Consider the following 18456-nt stretch of genomic DNA (forward strand, 5'->3'; position numbering starts at 1 on the left):
TGCAACATTAAATTAAACTTTGCTAACGCTGGATTGCTCACTCACCCTCACCAGCTTGTTCTGGGCTTCAATCTTGCATTTTTTTCCAGGAGTTCAGGAAATAGATCTAACTGAGATTCTGAAGCCTCCTGTACTTAAAATATTTACGCTTACAGCTGGCCAGGGGAACCCTTACATGCATGTAGCCCAGATGTACTAGGGGAAGGCCCCTCCATCTACTGGAGAGAAATGTTGCAGCAACTTATTTATGTCAGGCACTGAAATACTAAGAAATGAAATGTCTCAGAAGATTATCCTTACAACCGCTGGATAATTGTTGAAATTCTGGAACTGATACTGGTTGCCATGACAGCCTAACATGCTGACATGCTTTTGAAAAAAAGAAACAGCTTAAAAATACACATTTGGACTCTGTAAAGAAGACCGATATGGCCATGTATACGAAAAGCAGAGGGAAAATGGTCCCTCTGGAAGAAGATCACTTGACGTCAGTAACTTCAAATCAGTTCCTCGGCGCATTTGCGCCATTTCCGCGTTTCGCTTGGATTCATCCAAACGCACCGAGGGACAGCTATGATATGGTGTGCAAAATTGTCTGGAGCAAAGCTACCCAGGTGAAACCGGGAAGAGGTCAAAGTTCACTGGAAATCCAAGCTAGTAAAGACGACACTCCTTCAGTCATAATGTCAAGTCACAGGTAGGGTTATCTGTGGCTATACAGGCTATAACTGACCTCTCCATCATAAGCGATGAAACATGCCTTCATATCGCTTATAAACCCATAAGCTATGAAATTAACCTCACTGCGAACCCACTATGTCTCATATCACACTTTATCCAGGTTTAATCAGTCTGTCTATATGAAGCTCAAGCAGCTTCATCATTTTGTTCCTGGGGTGTGCTTTCATCTAATTTAGATGAAATGGGAAGCGGTAGGCTCCTCAGTAATTAGTGCTAACACTGTAATATCTAATATAGGAGATGGCAACAGGTACAGCCAGTATTCTGTGTTTTTGTTTTGTTTTGTAATAATACAGATGGTGAAGTTATAATTTGGAGTTTACAAGCGTCTTTAACATAGTTTATAAGTAGTAACTATTGAAACCTAGCATTCAAATGTTTAATACTTTATTGTTCAGTAGATCAGGTAATTTATGAGTCATTAATAATCATGCTGTATAATAATGATAAAGTTCCCACTGTTGACTCCCTATGATATCAGTGAGAACAGATTCCCTTTATATCAGCATCTCAAAAGTCTGCTGTTTGTGAAGAAGCTCCTCCCATCTACTGTTCAGACCTCGTGTTTAGGAGGAGCAGCCAATCAGAACAAATCTGGTTTGGGGCAGCCCCAGGGTTATTAGGGGTTTCTGTGGCTCAGCTGGTAGAGCAGGTCATCTGCTGGTTTGAAGGTCACTGGCTTGATCCCTGACTCCTCCAGGGAGGAATGTAAGTACCTTTCTACTCAACTGGGTACAAAGTTACTATGTAAGTGCCAGTTCATTTTAGCTCAATGTATTCATTGCACAGAGCAGTTCGACCTCTGACTGAAGCAGCGCTACCATACAATGTTTTCTAGATTAATTGCAATTTTCTTTTTTTTCAAAGAAGAAAAACATGGCCGACCAAGTAACACTATGCAACTGTCTGGCTTTGTTTACGCTGGCAGAAAATTGGTCTTTCCTTTTGGATGAATTCAGTTGTTGCAAGGACGTTTTACTTGGAACATTCAGCAAAAATAATATAATAATGACAAAAAAAAAATGTGGATAAAAAAAGAGATTACAGTGATGGAAACCTCCTGTTGCTTATAATGAACACAGTGCAAGCCTGTGACGGAACTTCCTAATGTGGCAGGTTTCAGCACTTCTGTTAATACTTCAGTCAGACTCAGGATTGTTTCCTTTGTTTCCAGTAGGTTACTGTGGTCTCCAAAAAACTCTGGCATTTTAGTGCTCTCTCTCCACAGCAATGTTTTCTCCCTCTTTTATTGAATACCTCAGCTCAAAACAAGTGTCATTGATTGTTACCGTGGCAACATCAGTCATAGGCTAGAGTTAAAATGGGGATAAAGTGTCTATTTTTGGTAGTTTATTTTAACCTTGACTAATCAAAAAGCAAAATTACGATTGACTGTCTAAACCCACAGGCCAGTCTAAAGTTTCTATTTATATTTTGTGTATTCTATTTAATTAAAATGGCCCACAGGCTCATTTTAGAAATCATAACATTTGTTTTGCCTAAAACAGATAGGGTTATGGGAAAATAAATGGATTAACTGGATGGATGTGGAGTTGTAGCCTCTTTATAACTTATAACCAAGATCCCAAGACTTCATTGGAGATCAGTTGGGCTGCTGTGCGGTCATAAACCCACTGTATAATGTTAATGTACACCATCTGCTCACCCACCGCCCAGAGCTACCATGACGTCTCCGTTATCATAAGCATCCCGGGTCTCACCGGACCGTCTGCTCCGCATCGCAGCTCGACAGTCGACAGGCTGGTGACTAAAGAGTAGCCTCATTAAAAAGTCATGCTTTGAAGCGGGTGATGCATCATACATACAGGTTGGAGCCGTGGACTCTGTGATTCCTTATTTTCTAGGGAAACTGGTTTACCTGTTGGTGAGGGCAGTGAGGTTAGAAGGATCTTATGCAGGGTAACCCCCCCCCCCCCCCCCCCCCAAAAAAAAACAAAACAAAACAAAAACACTGCTTATTTCACCTGGAGGTGAAATAAGCATAAGCATCTTAAAATGCGATGTCAGAAAGCAGAAAATCGGACAGTACCTCCAATTAAGCCCATTTTGGCATGTTCGTGATACAAGTGACCTTTTCTTTATGCATGATCACCACAGTGATTTAGTATGAAAATGAATGTCATTTAATTTATAAACGCCTTCAAAAAGCATGCCTAACACACAATGCATGGGAAACTAAGTGACATCGCTATCAAGCTTTCTCATTTTCTTCACGGGGGGGAAAAAAGAAGGTGCATACAAGACGACATGAGCTGGCTAACCTTGAAGTGGCGGTAATTATCCTGTGATAGCCTGTTACATGCAAAAAGATCTGTTTAACCCTGCCACACACACACACCCTACGTGTCTGTGTTTCTCTTCCTGTCCAGGGCTGAGAAGCAGCAAGAAGACACAGATGATTACACGCACTATGAGGAGGACAAGAAGCAATACCACACTGACTTCACCCTTCCTTGTCCTTATCTCTCGGGCCGCAGACATCACGGCCTATCCAACCCCGCACGGGTGCTGAGCCCTGTGCTGGAAGTGGAGATGAGGCAAATTAAGGAAGAGGCGGGTGGAAAAATAAAGTCGGTGAGGGTTTTTTAATCAAATCTAATAACATCTGCTTTTCTCAGCATGAATAAAAATAGCATTATCCGTATTCGGCTAAAACTCGCTAATTAATGCAAGCAGTATTTTCCATTGTTTTTGATTTCGCAGTCCTGTCGGGAGAGGGATGTGCAAGATAAACAAAGGAGTGTTGAAAACTCTCTTCAGAAGATGCAGGTCTCTCAATCCAGCAGAACAGGCACACAGAGCTCAGTACCTGCACCTCAACATCTGGTGACAAATCCTGTCTGCTTTGAAGGCCACACCCCACACCTGCCAGACAGAGAAGGTTCTCTACACCCTTCTAAACTACCCGGGGATGAATGTGGAAGCAAGAAAGAGCAGAATGCAAGTAGGGGCTCAGACAGCTACTCTAGTGATGAGAGTGATGCTGTTAGTCTACCGGGGGTGCAAAGTTGTGCCAGCGACAGCAGCAATAATGACTCAGTGGTTAGTGCAAAAGTGGTGAAGAAAAAGGAAATTCCAAGCTCATCTGTTGAGCTAAGCTGCGACAATGAGCAGGATTCCTTTTTTACAGCTGATGAAGACTTTCCTGCTCTCACCACCATCAACGCTGGCATTCCGCTATCTCTCACAGGGCCTCCAGCCTTGGGGAAGATAAAAAGCCAGTGGGAGATTCCCCTTTCATTCCACCCACATGACATACCCACTGTCACGTTGGCAAGTGGCGTGAATGACCCTGTGCAGGCTCCCATCCAAGGCAAACCAGAAGCACCTGAGGCAAACTCAAAAACCAAAGCACCTCTTCCAGTGCAGGAAGAGGCTTATGACCTCTTGGCTGACTTCCCAGCCCTCCAGCCCCCAAAGAACCCTTTAGCGCTTGGTGGATTGCGTCAGAGGAATCCCAAGACCAACGATGCAAAGGGGAAAGGAGTTCTCATTTCTACTCCAAGCCACTGCCAAAGCTGTAGGGGTTCCCATGAGAGGAGATTGGAAAATTCGCCCCACGAGGTCTCCTCCATCTGTGCAGGAGATCAGAAATCTGTGCTGGACCTTCAAACATTTGGCACAGTCCGCCATCGCAACTCTCCCACCATCAGCTGTGAGCAACGGAAGGCCAACAAGCAGCCGCCGCCTAGAGGTAATAAATCTGCCATGTGTCTCTATGCCGTTAACATGCCTCTCCTTCTATCAGGCAGTATAAATAATCTGGTGCTGACAAATATAACTTTATGTCACTCTTAAAGCTTTCTGGAGCTAGAAATACTCTCACATTATCTCTTTCTGACAATGCATTATTAATATTAGAGACACCTTCGTACTTGGGTAATTAAAGACAGGAGAGGAGGAGCAGCAGCAGCCTGTCCCAGGCAGAAACTCTAGCTTGTCAAAGAGTCCAGCTCTCAGACTGCTACATTTTTTTTTTCTCCTCGGTTATTTTTGAAGCCCATTTAACGGAGCACTTTTGTTTCTGCCACGAAGCAGGTGGCTTTACTACTTTGTTTTCTGTCCTTGAGTTCTACTTACTGATAGAAAAATAGCCAGATGAAACATCAAAGCAACTTTACCAATCACAGGGCAGCGCTTTGCCACCTTTAATCCTCAACAAACACCCAGATGTGCGCACAAACTCATAGACACATCCGCGCTTGCAAACATTGCAAACATGTCTCTGTGTAGGTGTTAACACACTGTGATTCTGCATTGCTGTTGCTGAGAAGTACTTGCTCACTTGGATGACTCAGTGGGAAAATGTTCTTTTAATGAGGGGATTATTTTGCAGTGGCAAAGTGAATTACACGGTGAGCCTTCCTGTTGGTGCAGAACAGAGCACAGATATAAGTACACATGCATAAGTACATGTTCATTTTAAGTAGAGAGTATGCCTTGTACAGTGGATACAGTACCTCAAGGAACTTTGTGCTGGAGAAGTCGTTCCTTTCCTATTCCAGCTATATTTATATATCGTATGGAACAGTATAATCTATTTGGTCTTGTTTGATTTCCCCTCGCCTTTTTAACAGGTGCAGAGCTGTAACTGAAGGCGGCTCTGCTTTGCTCAGTAAATGTGCATATGTGATATACACACTGCTAGCCCTCCTCCAGCAGTTCGCAGCCAGCGCTGATATGATAGAATATACTCTCTGATAGCATGGCCCTGTTGATTCAATAGCACTTTGTCGATCCCCAGAGGGGGAGACTGCAGAAAATCTGTGGGGTTTTTTTGCAGCTGAGAAGAACACAGTTCTTTTTAGGCTTACCTATGGTACAGGCCAGACAGGACACAATGCATGCAAAATGCCCATAGCAGTAATCCGCGTTCCCTTGCTGTTCATATTGCAGTTGCAGGTGCAGATGGCGTGGGTGTCAGTGCCAGGTCCTGGGCTAATGCTGCCAAGGCAGGCATGAAGCAAGCAGCTGCCCCTCAGGAGAAAGCCAGACCTGCTACCTTTCAGCAGATAGTTACCATTAACAAAGCCAAAGGTAAACTTATATCTTGGCATCTGCAGGTAATGTGTGCTTGTGTGTGTGCGTATATATGTGTTGGATGACACATTCAGAGGGCATCGGATATTACGTTTCACTGTAGGCCCACATGAAGAATTCATCATGATCATTCCCGATCCCTTATTTTGCAGTGCTCTCAATGCTAAATGCTACAGAATGCCATTTTGTCCTTTACTCTGCTGCACCTCAAAGATCAAGCGTTTAGAGTTTTCATACATCCATATATCATTGTCAAATTAATTGTGATATTTTGGCATAATTACTGGATGCAAATGAGGCTGAAGTTGAAATGGCTGCTGCTCCATCTTGCACCATTGTTACTGTTTGTGACATCAATTAAAAATTGCCTTTTATCAAGCTCGACGTTGAACGCTGGCAGGTCTCTGGCACTGAGGTGGTCTGATATCGATATAAATAATAAAGTGGTGGTTTAACAACACGCACGTATCTTTCTGGTTCCAAAGCAGATATTGAACAGAAATTTCATTAATCCATCTGTTTTCTGCCTCAGATCAAATTCTGCAAGTCAGATGTGGTTTTAAGAGGATCAAATTCGTATGTATGACTGGAATATGTTAAAACTTTGCTTTTAAATGTGATTAATTATCAAACTTGTCTTGATGAAATTATGATTTAGATTAGGCATGTATCTGCACATTTGGTCAATGAAATTATGTTTCTAAATTTCCCTGAAAAGAAAAAGAAAATCTGGGTATATCAGCAACTAAACTGAATGTTTCAGCCAGCTTCCTCTCCAGAGAAGCTGCTTCTGTGATTCTGTGTGTTTGCACTTACAGTTTAAATGCGGAGGAGCACACGCAGTTGTTTTCTGTATAAATTCAAATCTTTGGCACGCCTGTTTGGATGTGTTGCAGCAGAAGATGCATTAACAAGATGTTTAAACGACAGAGTGATGTAACCACTGCAGAAACTTTGCAAGGCAGTGGAGCTGAAAAATCAACAGTCTTCATGCTTTAGCTAAAAGTCTGTAAATAGTGTTTGAGTGATAAAAATGAATATTATTGATGCTACTTTTGTGCTATCAAAGTAAGACCCCCAAAGGGTATGTATACATGGGACATATCATATTTGAAATTTATGTAAACTAAAAAATACTATAATTTTCCTGGGATTCACTAATGTAAAAACTGTTTGTTTGTTTTTTTTAATTAAGAAAGTAGGTTCAGTATAGAAGCTTCCAGCATTCTCAATCTTACCTAGTTGTCCTTCATTTTTTTTGCTTTTAAAGCTGAATATGGTGCTACTCCAAAAATCAACAAGAAAGCAACAGTTTTCCATCCAGGATCAAATCAGAAGGTGATAACCTTGAAACAGTGCTGCTTTCACCCCTGCAACCAAATCCACTTTGTCAGATTTTGCAACCCTCCTGGCTATCAGGTGAGTGTACTAAACAGTTACTTCTCTACATTAGGGCTGTGCGATATGACCAAAATCTCATATCCCGATATGAATTCTGTAAATTCTGTGAATCTCGAGCAGCTCGACTTGCGTGAAGTGTTTCCAGCTGGGTGTCGTGTACCTGGAGTCGAGTAACGATATATTTTTAGACATAAGTTGTAACGGACGCTGTTTTCTTTGTGAGCATTTATTACACAGCGTGCTGCGGGCAAAAGCCTGTTCTAACATTGGAATCTAAGGTTTATTTTTTAGCACCCGACAGCTCTTTTTTTTTTTGCTTCTGATCCGTAAACACTCTGCATCTTTCACGTGATTCAGTTTATTTTGAAAAGTCTCAACAGGATCTTGAGCTTTATTGTGAAAGGTTTATGTGGAAAATAAAAAAGCGGACACGCGATGCTGTTACCATTGTTGTTGCTAACAACGCATAAAAACAGGCGCTTGTCCATCCGTAGTGTGGTTATATTAAATATAAGAGAAAGAGAGAACTTTAAGAAATTAATACAGCCACTACTGTCACCATCAAAGCGATGAAAAAAATATTGCCGCAAACAGTTTGCGACACCACGAAACAAACGATAGTATAAAATTAAACGATAGACGTTTTTATATCGTCATCTGATATATATTGTTATATCGAACAGCCCTACTCTACATATATTTTGTTTTATTTGTGTTCAAGAGTGAGTTGTAGGGGTTGTACATGCGTGATTATTTTTTAAAAAACAGTATTTTTAAGTGTGCTCAGAGGCCCTTGGCTTTGTTCACCTGTAACCTCATTAAAGTCTTTTGACATTATGATCTCGATTGCTAATTTTGAGTCTTACTAAATACAGCCTGGTGTTAACTTTGTAAAGAAGAACAAGATAGAATAAAGTATTTGGGCAATATGAATATGCAATGTCTGTTGGCTTCAAGAAATGAAATAGTGACATCACAGTGGGCCTGTCCATCTTTTAAGTACAGTCTATGTTTAAACTATGGTCAGTCCAATAATGTTGCCAGCTTACAGCATTACCTAAGAGATAGAAACAGCACAGGCAATGACTTTACCGTCCAACCTTTGTCATGCTGAAGTATCTCATACCTAAGGAAAAAAGCTGTTATCATTTCAGCTACATCTGTTTTTACACCTACTTTCACTATATACTTGCAGAGTGGGCGGGTTCTGACAGACTAGTGTTGTTCAAACCAAATACAGCAAGTTGTGCAGTTACCTGACAGAAGCATCACATTCGGTCACGACTGTCACTCTTGCTGCTCTTCCCGGAGGAGCCACTGTGACTGAAGCACTGGCGATATAAAGAAAATGACTAGACATTATTATGTGACTGTTGTGATCCTGTGGTGTATCCTGAGTAATTACTTTTAGACAGCTGGTGGTATGATGCATACAGCAGGAATGTCCAGGAGAGCCTGTTTTACCTGAAATGAAGGTCCATGCTGCTAGTGACTGAATTGGGTTACCCATTCTTTTATTTTGGTGAATTTTGGATCTTTAAAACATTGCACTGAAGAAAAAGGACCCAGATCTCAGCCTGGCTAAACACCTATGGGTGATTTTTAGTATGTCAGCACCCTCCAGCACCATCATTAAACACCAAATGAATGCATATGCTTTAATGGAGAGATCCTCCATCCATGAAGCTGTTTGGGTATGAAGCTGTTTTGGCAGCTCCTTTCTAAGACATCCAAGACTCCTTAATCTTCCTTTTGTCTTGATTCAGAAAAGAGTTAGCAGTGTGAGTAAAGCGAGAAGAAAAAAAAGTTTCTTCTCTCCATTAAAAACAGAACACCACATTTTTATATCTTCACCTCTTTCTCACTCTGCCCTTTTTAGTCTCTGACCTATTTAAATTTGGGCTGCACTTTCTTTTAGCGTGTGCGATGGTGACAGTGACAGCAAGGCTTGCTGCACTCTAAGGTTTGCCCCTTTGGCCTAAGCACTACCAATCCAGCAGGATAATTACTAAAGCTGCAATGCACATTCCCCCTGGGTGGAAGTGGCAATGTGAAGGTCTCTTGATGTCTACTGAGAAATGAATTGCAAGGCGACGAGCCTGGGCAAGGGAGAGAGACTGGAGATGGAGAAACTGTAAAATGTGTGATGCTGATGGAGAGAGACATTATGAAAGTTTTATTTTTGGCAGCAAAACAGCTGATGCTGAGATTTAAGTAAATGTTTATAGATGGCGTGAAAACGTTATGAGTGCTATCTTAGACACTGACATATCTTCAAATCTTTCAGTCTGTCTTTGTCAGTGTTTTGCTCTCAGACATGTAGAGGTCTAACTCATGTGCCAGCTCTCCTTCTGATGCTCTCCATAACCTAAATATTCTGCTATAAAAGTTTCACAGGACAGAAAGAAAGGCTAGAATCTGGAAAGGAATATCTAAAAAGACCTTGTTCTATCTCTCCATCCTTGATGCTTCCCCTTGGTAGACTGTATGGATGAGAATATTCTGTAATATTCTGTAATATTCTGTATACTAATATACTAACTACTTTCTGAAAACCTCAAGGTCACTTAACTAGGTCATTAACTAGGTCATATATATATATATATATATATATATATATATATATATACTAGGGGTGCAACGATATTCGTATCGATATTGAACCGTTCGATACAGTGCTTTCGGTTCGGTACGCATATGTATCGAACAATACAACATTTGTAATTTATTTTATCAATTTTCCTTCTGACGATGCTGTCTGTGTTGAGCGCTCAGTGAATCTGCATTCGACTACTCCGCCTAGGCTCGACAGTGCAGCCTAGGCGGAGTAGTCGAATGCAGATTCACTGAGCGCTCAACACAGACAGCATCGTCAGAAGGAAGAGCGCAGGGCAAGCTAGCGAGACAGAAGTTAAGGTCTCCTTGTAACAGGCAAATTGAACCTCATTCAGATCTGGCGTTTGGAATTATTTTGGTTTTCATGTGACGTATGACCCTGAAGGTAAGCGAGTCATGGACTAAAGTAAAACAGTATGTTGGATGTGCCATGCAATGCTCAATTACATTGGTGTGAACTAGTGTGTTAGCGCAGTTAGCTCGTTAACGTGTTGGCCGTCTAGCCCCATGCACGGAGCGATCGGCGGTAGCTCGTTAACGGAGATTTGCCATGTTGTGGTGTTAAGGTCATTTCAACGAGATTAACCTGAAAGCACTAGCGGGAACACAACGAATATGACTGCACATTTACGCCGACATCATCCTAGTGCAAAGACAAATACAACAAGCATGCTACTAACTTTAGCTGAGTCATTTAGACAGCTGTTAGCACATGATTCTCCTTATGCTGCTGAGAATATAGCCCAGAAGAAGCGGATAGTATAGATTTTATTTTGGAAAGAGACATTTCTCTGTAATAAACTCTCTTTTCCAAAGATGAGTGATTCCTCAATCAGATACAGGGCTTGCAATATCGCTAGCCCGACGTCCCGGAGCTAGCGATTTTTTCAGTCGGGCTACCAAAATCTATCTCTTCCCTGCCCGTCGGGCTATTGTAGGAAAAATATATGTCAATGCTTTTGCATTCTTTCAGAAATGTAGCTGGGTAATTATGTCATTGGCATCGGTGAGCCACTGTCAATATGTGACATATTGAAGTCGCGTTTGAATTTGCGCTTGTTTTTTTGCTTTCACTTTGCAATCGTGCGAACTGTGTATAGAGAGCGACAGCACTGATCTGTGAGTGATGATAATTTGTGCACCAATTCCTCTGACATCGTCTTATTAATCGTTAGCTTACTATGCAAACATGACAAGTGAAATCTCCCGCAGCTTAAACATGTGAGAGGTTGATCGTGCAGAGAATCGCTGAGCTTATGTGAGTGAGTGTGTAAAAGCATTTCAGTTCTGCTGAGCCAAATAAGACAGGTCAGGGTGAAGAAGTGACAGCCAAAGAAAAGCTTACCACAAAACGGAGAAGTTATGACAAATCAGACTATGAGGCAAAAAGAAAGTGCAGCTTTATGGTTTCATGGACAAAAGAATTTCTGTGGCTGCAATATGATGAGCTAAATAACCAGGGCTGCACATAAGTGGTCCGCAGGTGCGCATTCGCTGTCAAAATAAAAAACACGCACAAGGGTTAGGGTTAAATTTAAAAACTGTACTTTTGAGTTAAAATATATATTTATAATTTTAATAAATGACAAATAAAAAATGCATGAACATTTTTTTTGTATCGAAAAAATATCGAACCGTGACACCAAAGTATCGAACCGAACCGAACCGTGAATTTTGTGTATCGTTGCACCCCTAATATATACATATATATATATGTATATATATATATATATATATATATATATATATATATATATATATATATATATATATATATATATATATATATATATATATATACATATATACATATATATATATATTATATATATATACACACACACATATATATATATATATATATATATATATATATATATATACCCAAATGGCACCCTTACCCTTTGTAAGGGTGCCATTTGTAAGTAGCTAATATCCACCGAAGGGACTAATGCCACTCTCCAGTGATATGCGGTGAGTGCTATGCTGTGGGCTCTTGCTGAATGAAGCTAGGACAGCCACTGATGTTTCTTCATTAGTGACAGTTTTCTTGCGTCCACATTTTGGCAAATCCAACACTGAACCAGTTTCACGAAACTTAGCAAGCAGTTTGCTAACTGTAGCATGGGAGATGGGTGGTCTCGTAGGGTGTCTTGCATTGAAATCTGTTGCAATGACCTGGTTACTGCGTTCACCAGATATCAACACAATTTCGATCCGCTCCTCACGTGTTCACCTCTTCGACATGTCAATGGCTGTGAACAAAGAGAAACTTGTAAATAATAAAATAATAAAGTTACGTTGAAACCAAGCACACCATTGTTTTTCTTGTGACATTACCAATAAGTTTGATGTGTCGCATGGCCCTCTTCCTATTGAAAAAACAAAAGTTGTATCCAAGAAGGCTGACTTCTAAATGGCCACCATGGTCACCACCCATCTTGAGGAGTTTGCCCCCTCACATGTACTAATGTGCCACAAACAGGACTTTAATATCACCAACCATTCCCATTTTATTACGGTTTATCCATATAAATGGCCCACCCTGTGTATATATATATATATATAAAAAAAAAAAAAAACACCCAGCACGCCCCTGCGGGCGGTTTATCCTTCAAGCTCGGGTCCTCTACCAGAGGCCTGGGAGCTTGAGGGTCCTGCGCAGTATCTTAGCTGTTCCCAGGACTGCGCTCTTCTGGACAGAGATCTCCGATGTTATTCCCGGGATCTGCTGGAGCCACTCGCCTAGCTTGGGAGTCACCGCACCTAGTGCTCCGATTACCACGGGGACCACCGTTACCTTCACCCTCCACATCCTCTCGAGCTCTTCTCTGAGCCCTTGGTATTTCTCCAGCTTCTCGTGTTCCTTCTTCCTGATATTGCTGTCATTCGGAACCGCTACATCGATCACTACGGCCGTCTTCTTCTGTTTGTCTACCACCACTATGTCCGGTTGGTTAGCCACCACCATTTTGTCCGTCTGTATCTGGAAGTCCCACAGGATCTTAGCTCGGTCATTCTCCACCACCCTTGGGGGCATCTCCCATTTTGACCTCGGGACTTCTAGGTTATACTCGGCACAGATGTTCCTGTACACTATGCCGGCCACTTGGTTATGGCGTTCCATGTATGCCTTGCCTGCTAGCATCTTGCACCCTGCTGTTATGTGCTGGATTGTCTCTGGGGCATCTTTACACAGCCTGCACCTGGGGTCTTGCCTGGTGTGATAGACCCCAGCCTCTATGGATCTTGTACTCAGAGCTTGTTCTTGTGCTGCCATGATTAGTGCCTCTGTGCTGTCTTTCAGTCCAGCTTTGTCCAGCCACTGGTAGGATTTCTGGATATCAGCCACCTCCTCTATCTGCCGGTGGTACATACCGTGCAGGGGCCTGTCCTTCCATGATGGTTCCTCGTCTCCCTCCTCTTTCTTGGGTTTCTGCTGCCTGAGGTATTCACTGAGCACTCGGTCAGTTGGGGCCATCTTCCCAATGTATTCTTGGATGTTCCTTGTCTCATCCTGGACTGTGGTGCTGACACTCACCAGTCCCCGGCCCCCTTCCTTCCGCTTAGCGTACAGCCTCAGGGTGCTGGACTTGGGGTCCAGCACCCTGATATATATATATATATATATATATATATATATATATATGTATATATATATATTAGGGGTGCAACGATACACAAAATTCACGGTTCGGTTCGGTTCGATACTTTGGTGTCACGGTTCGATATTTGTTCGATACAAAAAAATGTTCATGCATTTTTAATTTGTCATTTATTAAAATTATAAATATATATTTTAACTCAAAAGTACAGTTTTTAAATTTAACCCTAACCCTTGTGCGTGTTTTTTATTTTGACAGCGAATGCGCACCTGCGGACCACTTATGTGCAGCCCTGGTTATTTAGCTCATCATATTGCAGCCACAGAAATTCTTTTGTCCATGAAACCATAAAGCTGCACTTTCTTTTTGCCTTATAGTCTGATTTGTCATAACTTCTCCGTTTTGTGGTAAGCTTTTCTTTGGCTGTCACTTCTTCACCCTGACCTGTCTTATTTGGCTCAGCAGAACTGAAATGCTTTTACACACTCACTCACATAAGCTCAGCGATTCTCTGCGCGATCAACCTCTCACATGTTTAAGCTGCGGGAGATTTCACTTGTCATGTTTGCATAGTAAGCTAACGATTAATAAGACGATGTCAGAGGAATTGGTGCACAAATTATCATCACTCACAGATCAGTGCTGTCGCTCTCTATACACAGTTCGCACGATTGCAAAGTGAAAGCAAAAAAACAAGCGCAAATTCAAACGCGACTTCAATATGTCACATATTGACAGTGGCTCACCGATGCCAATGACATAATTACCCAGCTACATTTCTGAAAGAATGCAAAAGCATTGACATATATTTTTCCTACAATAGCCCGACGGGCAGGGCAGAGATAGATTTTGGTAGCCCGACTGAAAAAATCGCTAGCTCCGGGACGTCGGGCTAGCGATATTGCAAGCCCTGTATCTGATTGAGGAATCACTCATCTTTGGAAAAGAGAGTTTATTACAGAGAAATGGCTCTTTCCAAAATAAAAGCTATACTATCCGCTTCTTCTGGGCTATATTCTCAGCAGCATAAGGAGAATCATGTGCTAACAGCTGTCTAAATGCCTCAGTAAAGTTAGTAGCATGCTTGTTGTTTTTGTCTTTGCACTAGGATGATGTCGGCGTAAATGTGCAGTCATATTCGTTGTGTTCCCACTAGTGCTTTCAGGTTAATCTCGTTGAAATGACGTTAACGCCACAACACGGCAAATCTCCGTTAACGAGCTACCGCCGATCGCTCCGTGCATGGGGCTAGACGGCAAACACGTTAACGAGCTAACTGCGCTAACACACTAGTTCACACCAATGTAATTGAGCATTGCATGGCACATCCAACATACTGTTTTACTTTAGTCCATGACTCGCTTACCTTCAGGGTCATACGTCACATGAAAACCAAAATAATTCCAAACGCCAGATCTGAATGAGGTTCAATTTGCCTGTTACAAGGAGAGCTTAACTTCTGTCTCGCTAGCTTGCCCTGCTCTCTTCCTTCTGACTATGCTGTCTGTGTTGAGCGCTCAGTGGATCTGCGCTCGACAGTGCAGCCTAGGCGGAGTAGTCGAACACAGATTCACTGAGCGCTCAACACAGACAGCATCGTCAGAAGGAAAATTGATAAAATAAATTACAAATGTTGTATTGTTCGATACATATGCGTACCGAACCGAAAGCACTGTATCGAACGGTTCAATATCGATACGAATATCGTTGCACCTCTAATATATATATATATATATATATATATATATATATATATATATATATATATATATATATATATATATATATATATATGCCTGCAATATGAAGTGTTTCTAACTCTCAGCCTTTCAATAGGTCACTCGAGCCACTGTTAAGCATTGATTTAACCCTTTTCTGTCTCAAGAATTGAATTCATGATCCATTAGATACTACCTCAAAGAAAGAGCAATTAAGTTAAGCTCCTCTCATTGCACTAGGGAGTTGGCATACCTGAGCTAGTATTTGGGTGCCATGGCTTCAAATTTAAGAATGAAAAACCAAACAGAATCACAAACTGACAGTTAAAAATGTTCCACACTTGGCAGACACACAAAAAGAAACGAGTGGCCAAATTGTTCCATTTAGCAGCCTGATGGATTGGCTTTTGAAAATGGAGGATTTTCAGAAACACGGCACATTCGGGGAGCAGTGAGGAGGAAGGAGGGATGGCTTCAGCACCCCTCAGCCTGTGTGGTGTAATAGTGGCGGAGCCGTAGGCTGAAGTTTTCGCTCTCGCGTTCTGTCTTCGTCCACCTAACAAGCCCGTCTTGAAGCTGTTGCTAGGCTACACTGGTCCGTTGTTATCCTCCGGCTGGTGGCATTTTCAGTCTTCATGTCTGCGTGTTCGTATCGGTGTGTGCGAGTGTATGTTTGATATCCTTAATGCAGAAAAAGACGGAAAGGCAAAGTGCAAAATGAAGGACAAGGAATATGATTAGAAGTTTGACCCTGAAGATCCACGAATTACATTAGTGCTTTGTGTGTTTAGCGGCATATCCAATTGATCAGAGTGGTATGATTACTACCTCTGATCATTAGTTAGATTAGTGAAGTTTAAGTGTCCTAATCACCCTGCAGTAAGGTAAGCACTAGATTGAAAAAAAATTAAGAATCTGTGTGCTTTCGTAATAGCAAATTTTGAGGTTTAATCAAAAATTTTAAGGCAAGTCTGTATACATATGTGCTCAAAACAGCCCCTAAGTTATCTGCAAGGTAATTATAGTAAACTAAAACTTAACAAAAAACAAAAACTACATGTAAAAAAGTTTAGTTAACTAAAACTAACTGAAACTGTTTTTGAACAGTTTCAAATAAAATAAAATAAAATAAAATGAAAGATAGAGGCACTTTCCTTAGTTTTAGATTTTTAGTGTGGTAAAATCCTTTCTAAAACTCGCCTTATTAGCATAATTTAACAGACAAAATTATTGAGACTTAAATCTTTACAAGACTGCTTTCATCTGCTTTCAAAAAGTTCTCTTTTTGTATTGTAATACCTGTACTGATTTCCCGAATCTTGCATATGGCATATGCCCTAATAATAACTAATGATTAAATGCAGAGTGTTGCATAAACACACAGGGAGTGAAAAGAGGTGTGTGTAGAAGAAACACTGCATCACGGGAAGTCCACAGTAGCCTAGGCCTATTGCAGCACACCTAAAGAAGGCTTTAGGGCCTCCTGATCTACCCAAAAGGTAACCAGTAAAGCTTTTAAAGAATATGGGATGCTTGGAACAGTTTTCTCTTGTACGTCGAGCAGAAGACGCCTATAACTTTTAAGAGCTCCACTGATTGGCTGTAGGTCACGAGAGACACAGATGTTTCTGGGTCCATACAGTGTGAACCGTGCTCCGTGTCACCTGTCATGCTAACCCTTGATTTACTCTGAGGTTGCAGAAATTGCAGAACTACAGAAGGATATGGGAATATGATTAGCAGTCGCTCAGACGCATCAGTGAGAATGTGTACAGGGCCGACTGCACCGTCTGCCACTGGGTTTTCTCCATTAGTCATGGAGGAATCTGTGACATCAAACAACATGATGGAAAATCAAGAGGAGTGAAAGGCTGCAGATGGCACTTCCAAGTGACGGGAAATGATGATAGCCATCGGCCATAAAAAAGTGCATCATTGAGAGCCCTGAAGCTAAAATGTATCTCATTGTCCCAAATCCTGGAGATGTTTGCTCGATTCATGCGTCAGCTTACAATGTAGCAGATAATGTTTTGGCTACAGTTTCATGTTGTCTGGTATTGAGTGAGCAGTACAAAAGTCTATCAACTACCCTTATATGCTGAAACCTGACACTGAAGTGTCCCAGTGCCTAGAGTCAAAAAAAGTGAAGCCAAGGGGTCGCACTGCATATAAAGTTTTTAGAGCTCACTCTCTGCTCGTCATTCTGATTTTGGATCACCACCTCCACCTCCCACCCGCATTCTGACATTATCAAATGGAGGGTAGAACAATGCATGAGCACCCCGCGTTGTAATCCCCAGCCAAAATGCAAATGACAAAGTATTATTATTAGTTTTATCATTATTGCACGGCTTTACGTCATGATAAATTACCTCTTGACTGCAATTGTCAACTGGATCTCTCCTCTAATTAGCTAATTTGCTCATCTACGCGGTGGAAAAGTGACTATGTGATTAATGTGATTTAGAGTCCAGCAAAATATGTAATAAACCTTGATTAATGAAAAATATTATTTAATAAGAATGACTGAACTCGGCACTTTTTTTTCTTTTTTAAATTATGATTGTGCGATAACACGGGCATGGAAAAGCAATAATCACTGATGCCTGAACATCACATAATGTTTTTTATCAATGACACAAAACTATGCGTAAAATTTAAACAGGTCCCAGAAGTGGGTTATATTGTTTATTCTTGTATTTTACCAAATGGAGTACAAACTAACCAGCCCAGGTTTAGTTTGTGTTCCAAGCAAAGCATTCAGGCACATAACCACTTGTCAGGAAACTTATTGCTCTTTACAGTCATGTAATGAGTTGTCTTGTACAGCTGAGTAATCTTACTCCCTTACTCCTCCTGTCTCCTCTTTCCTCTCTCTCTCTCTCACACACACACACACACACACACACACACACACACACACACACACACACACACACACACACACACACACACACACACACACACACACACGAGTGAAATAAAGTGAAAAGGAGGGCAGCACACCACAGTGCACAAGCACAACACAAGCCTTCGACTTGACTATGTTGTCAAGCAGCTGCTAATGTGTATTCAATATTGATGAACCTTGTTCTTTAGCCTCAGCTCTGAAACGTTTGCCCCACCCTGCGAGTTCAAAGGGACTGTCATTATTATGGTGTAATTCCAAGGAAGAAATGCACAACATTTGGATACACTGCTTATTTTGGTTCATGTCTTATAAAGTATGATTTGAATTATTGTTTAAAACACACTGGATTTTGCAATATTCTACTTCCTGGCCTCCTTTCAGATTAGCAAATATCAAATATCAA

At 41.3% G+C, this 18456-nt stretch overlaps 1 protein-coding gene across 2 annotated transcripts in view; it reads left to right on the forward strand.

Annotated features, from left to right (window-relative positions):
* The first annotated feature begins 342 nt into the window (after positions 1–342).
* Positions 343–18456, forward strand: part of LOC113014343 (uncharacterized) — a 48907-nt gene continuing 30793 nt past the window's right edge. The window contains exons 1-5 of one of the 2 annotated variants that reach the window (XM_026155798.1): positions 343–697; positions 3132–3336; positions 3466–4456; positions 5659–5799; positions 7073–7221. In XM_026155798.1, coding sequence (XP_026011583.1) covers positions 429–697; positions 3132–3336; positions 3466–4456; positions 5659–5799; positions 7073–7221 — 1755 coding nt within the window. In that variant the 5' untranslated portion in view covers positions 343–428. The remainder of the gene's footprint in view (positions 698–3131; positions 3337–3465; positions 4457–5658; positions 5800–7072; positions 7222–18456) is intronic. The other variant, XM_026155799.1, reaches the window with a different exon arrangement.

Source organism: Astatotilapia calliptera, chromosome 22 (assembly GCF_900246225.1).
Source record: "Astatotilapia calliptera chromosome 22, fAstCal1.2, whole genome shotgun sequence".
Taxonomy (NCBI): Eukaryota; Metazoa; Chordata; class Actinopteri; order Cichliformes; family Cichlidae; genus Astatotilapia; species Astatotilapia calliptera.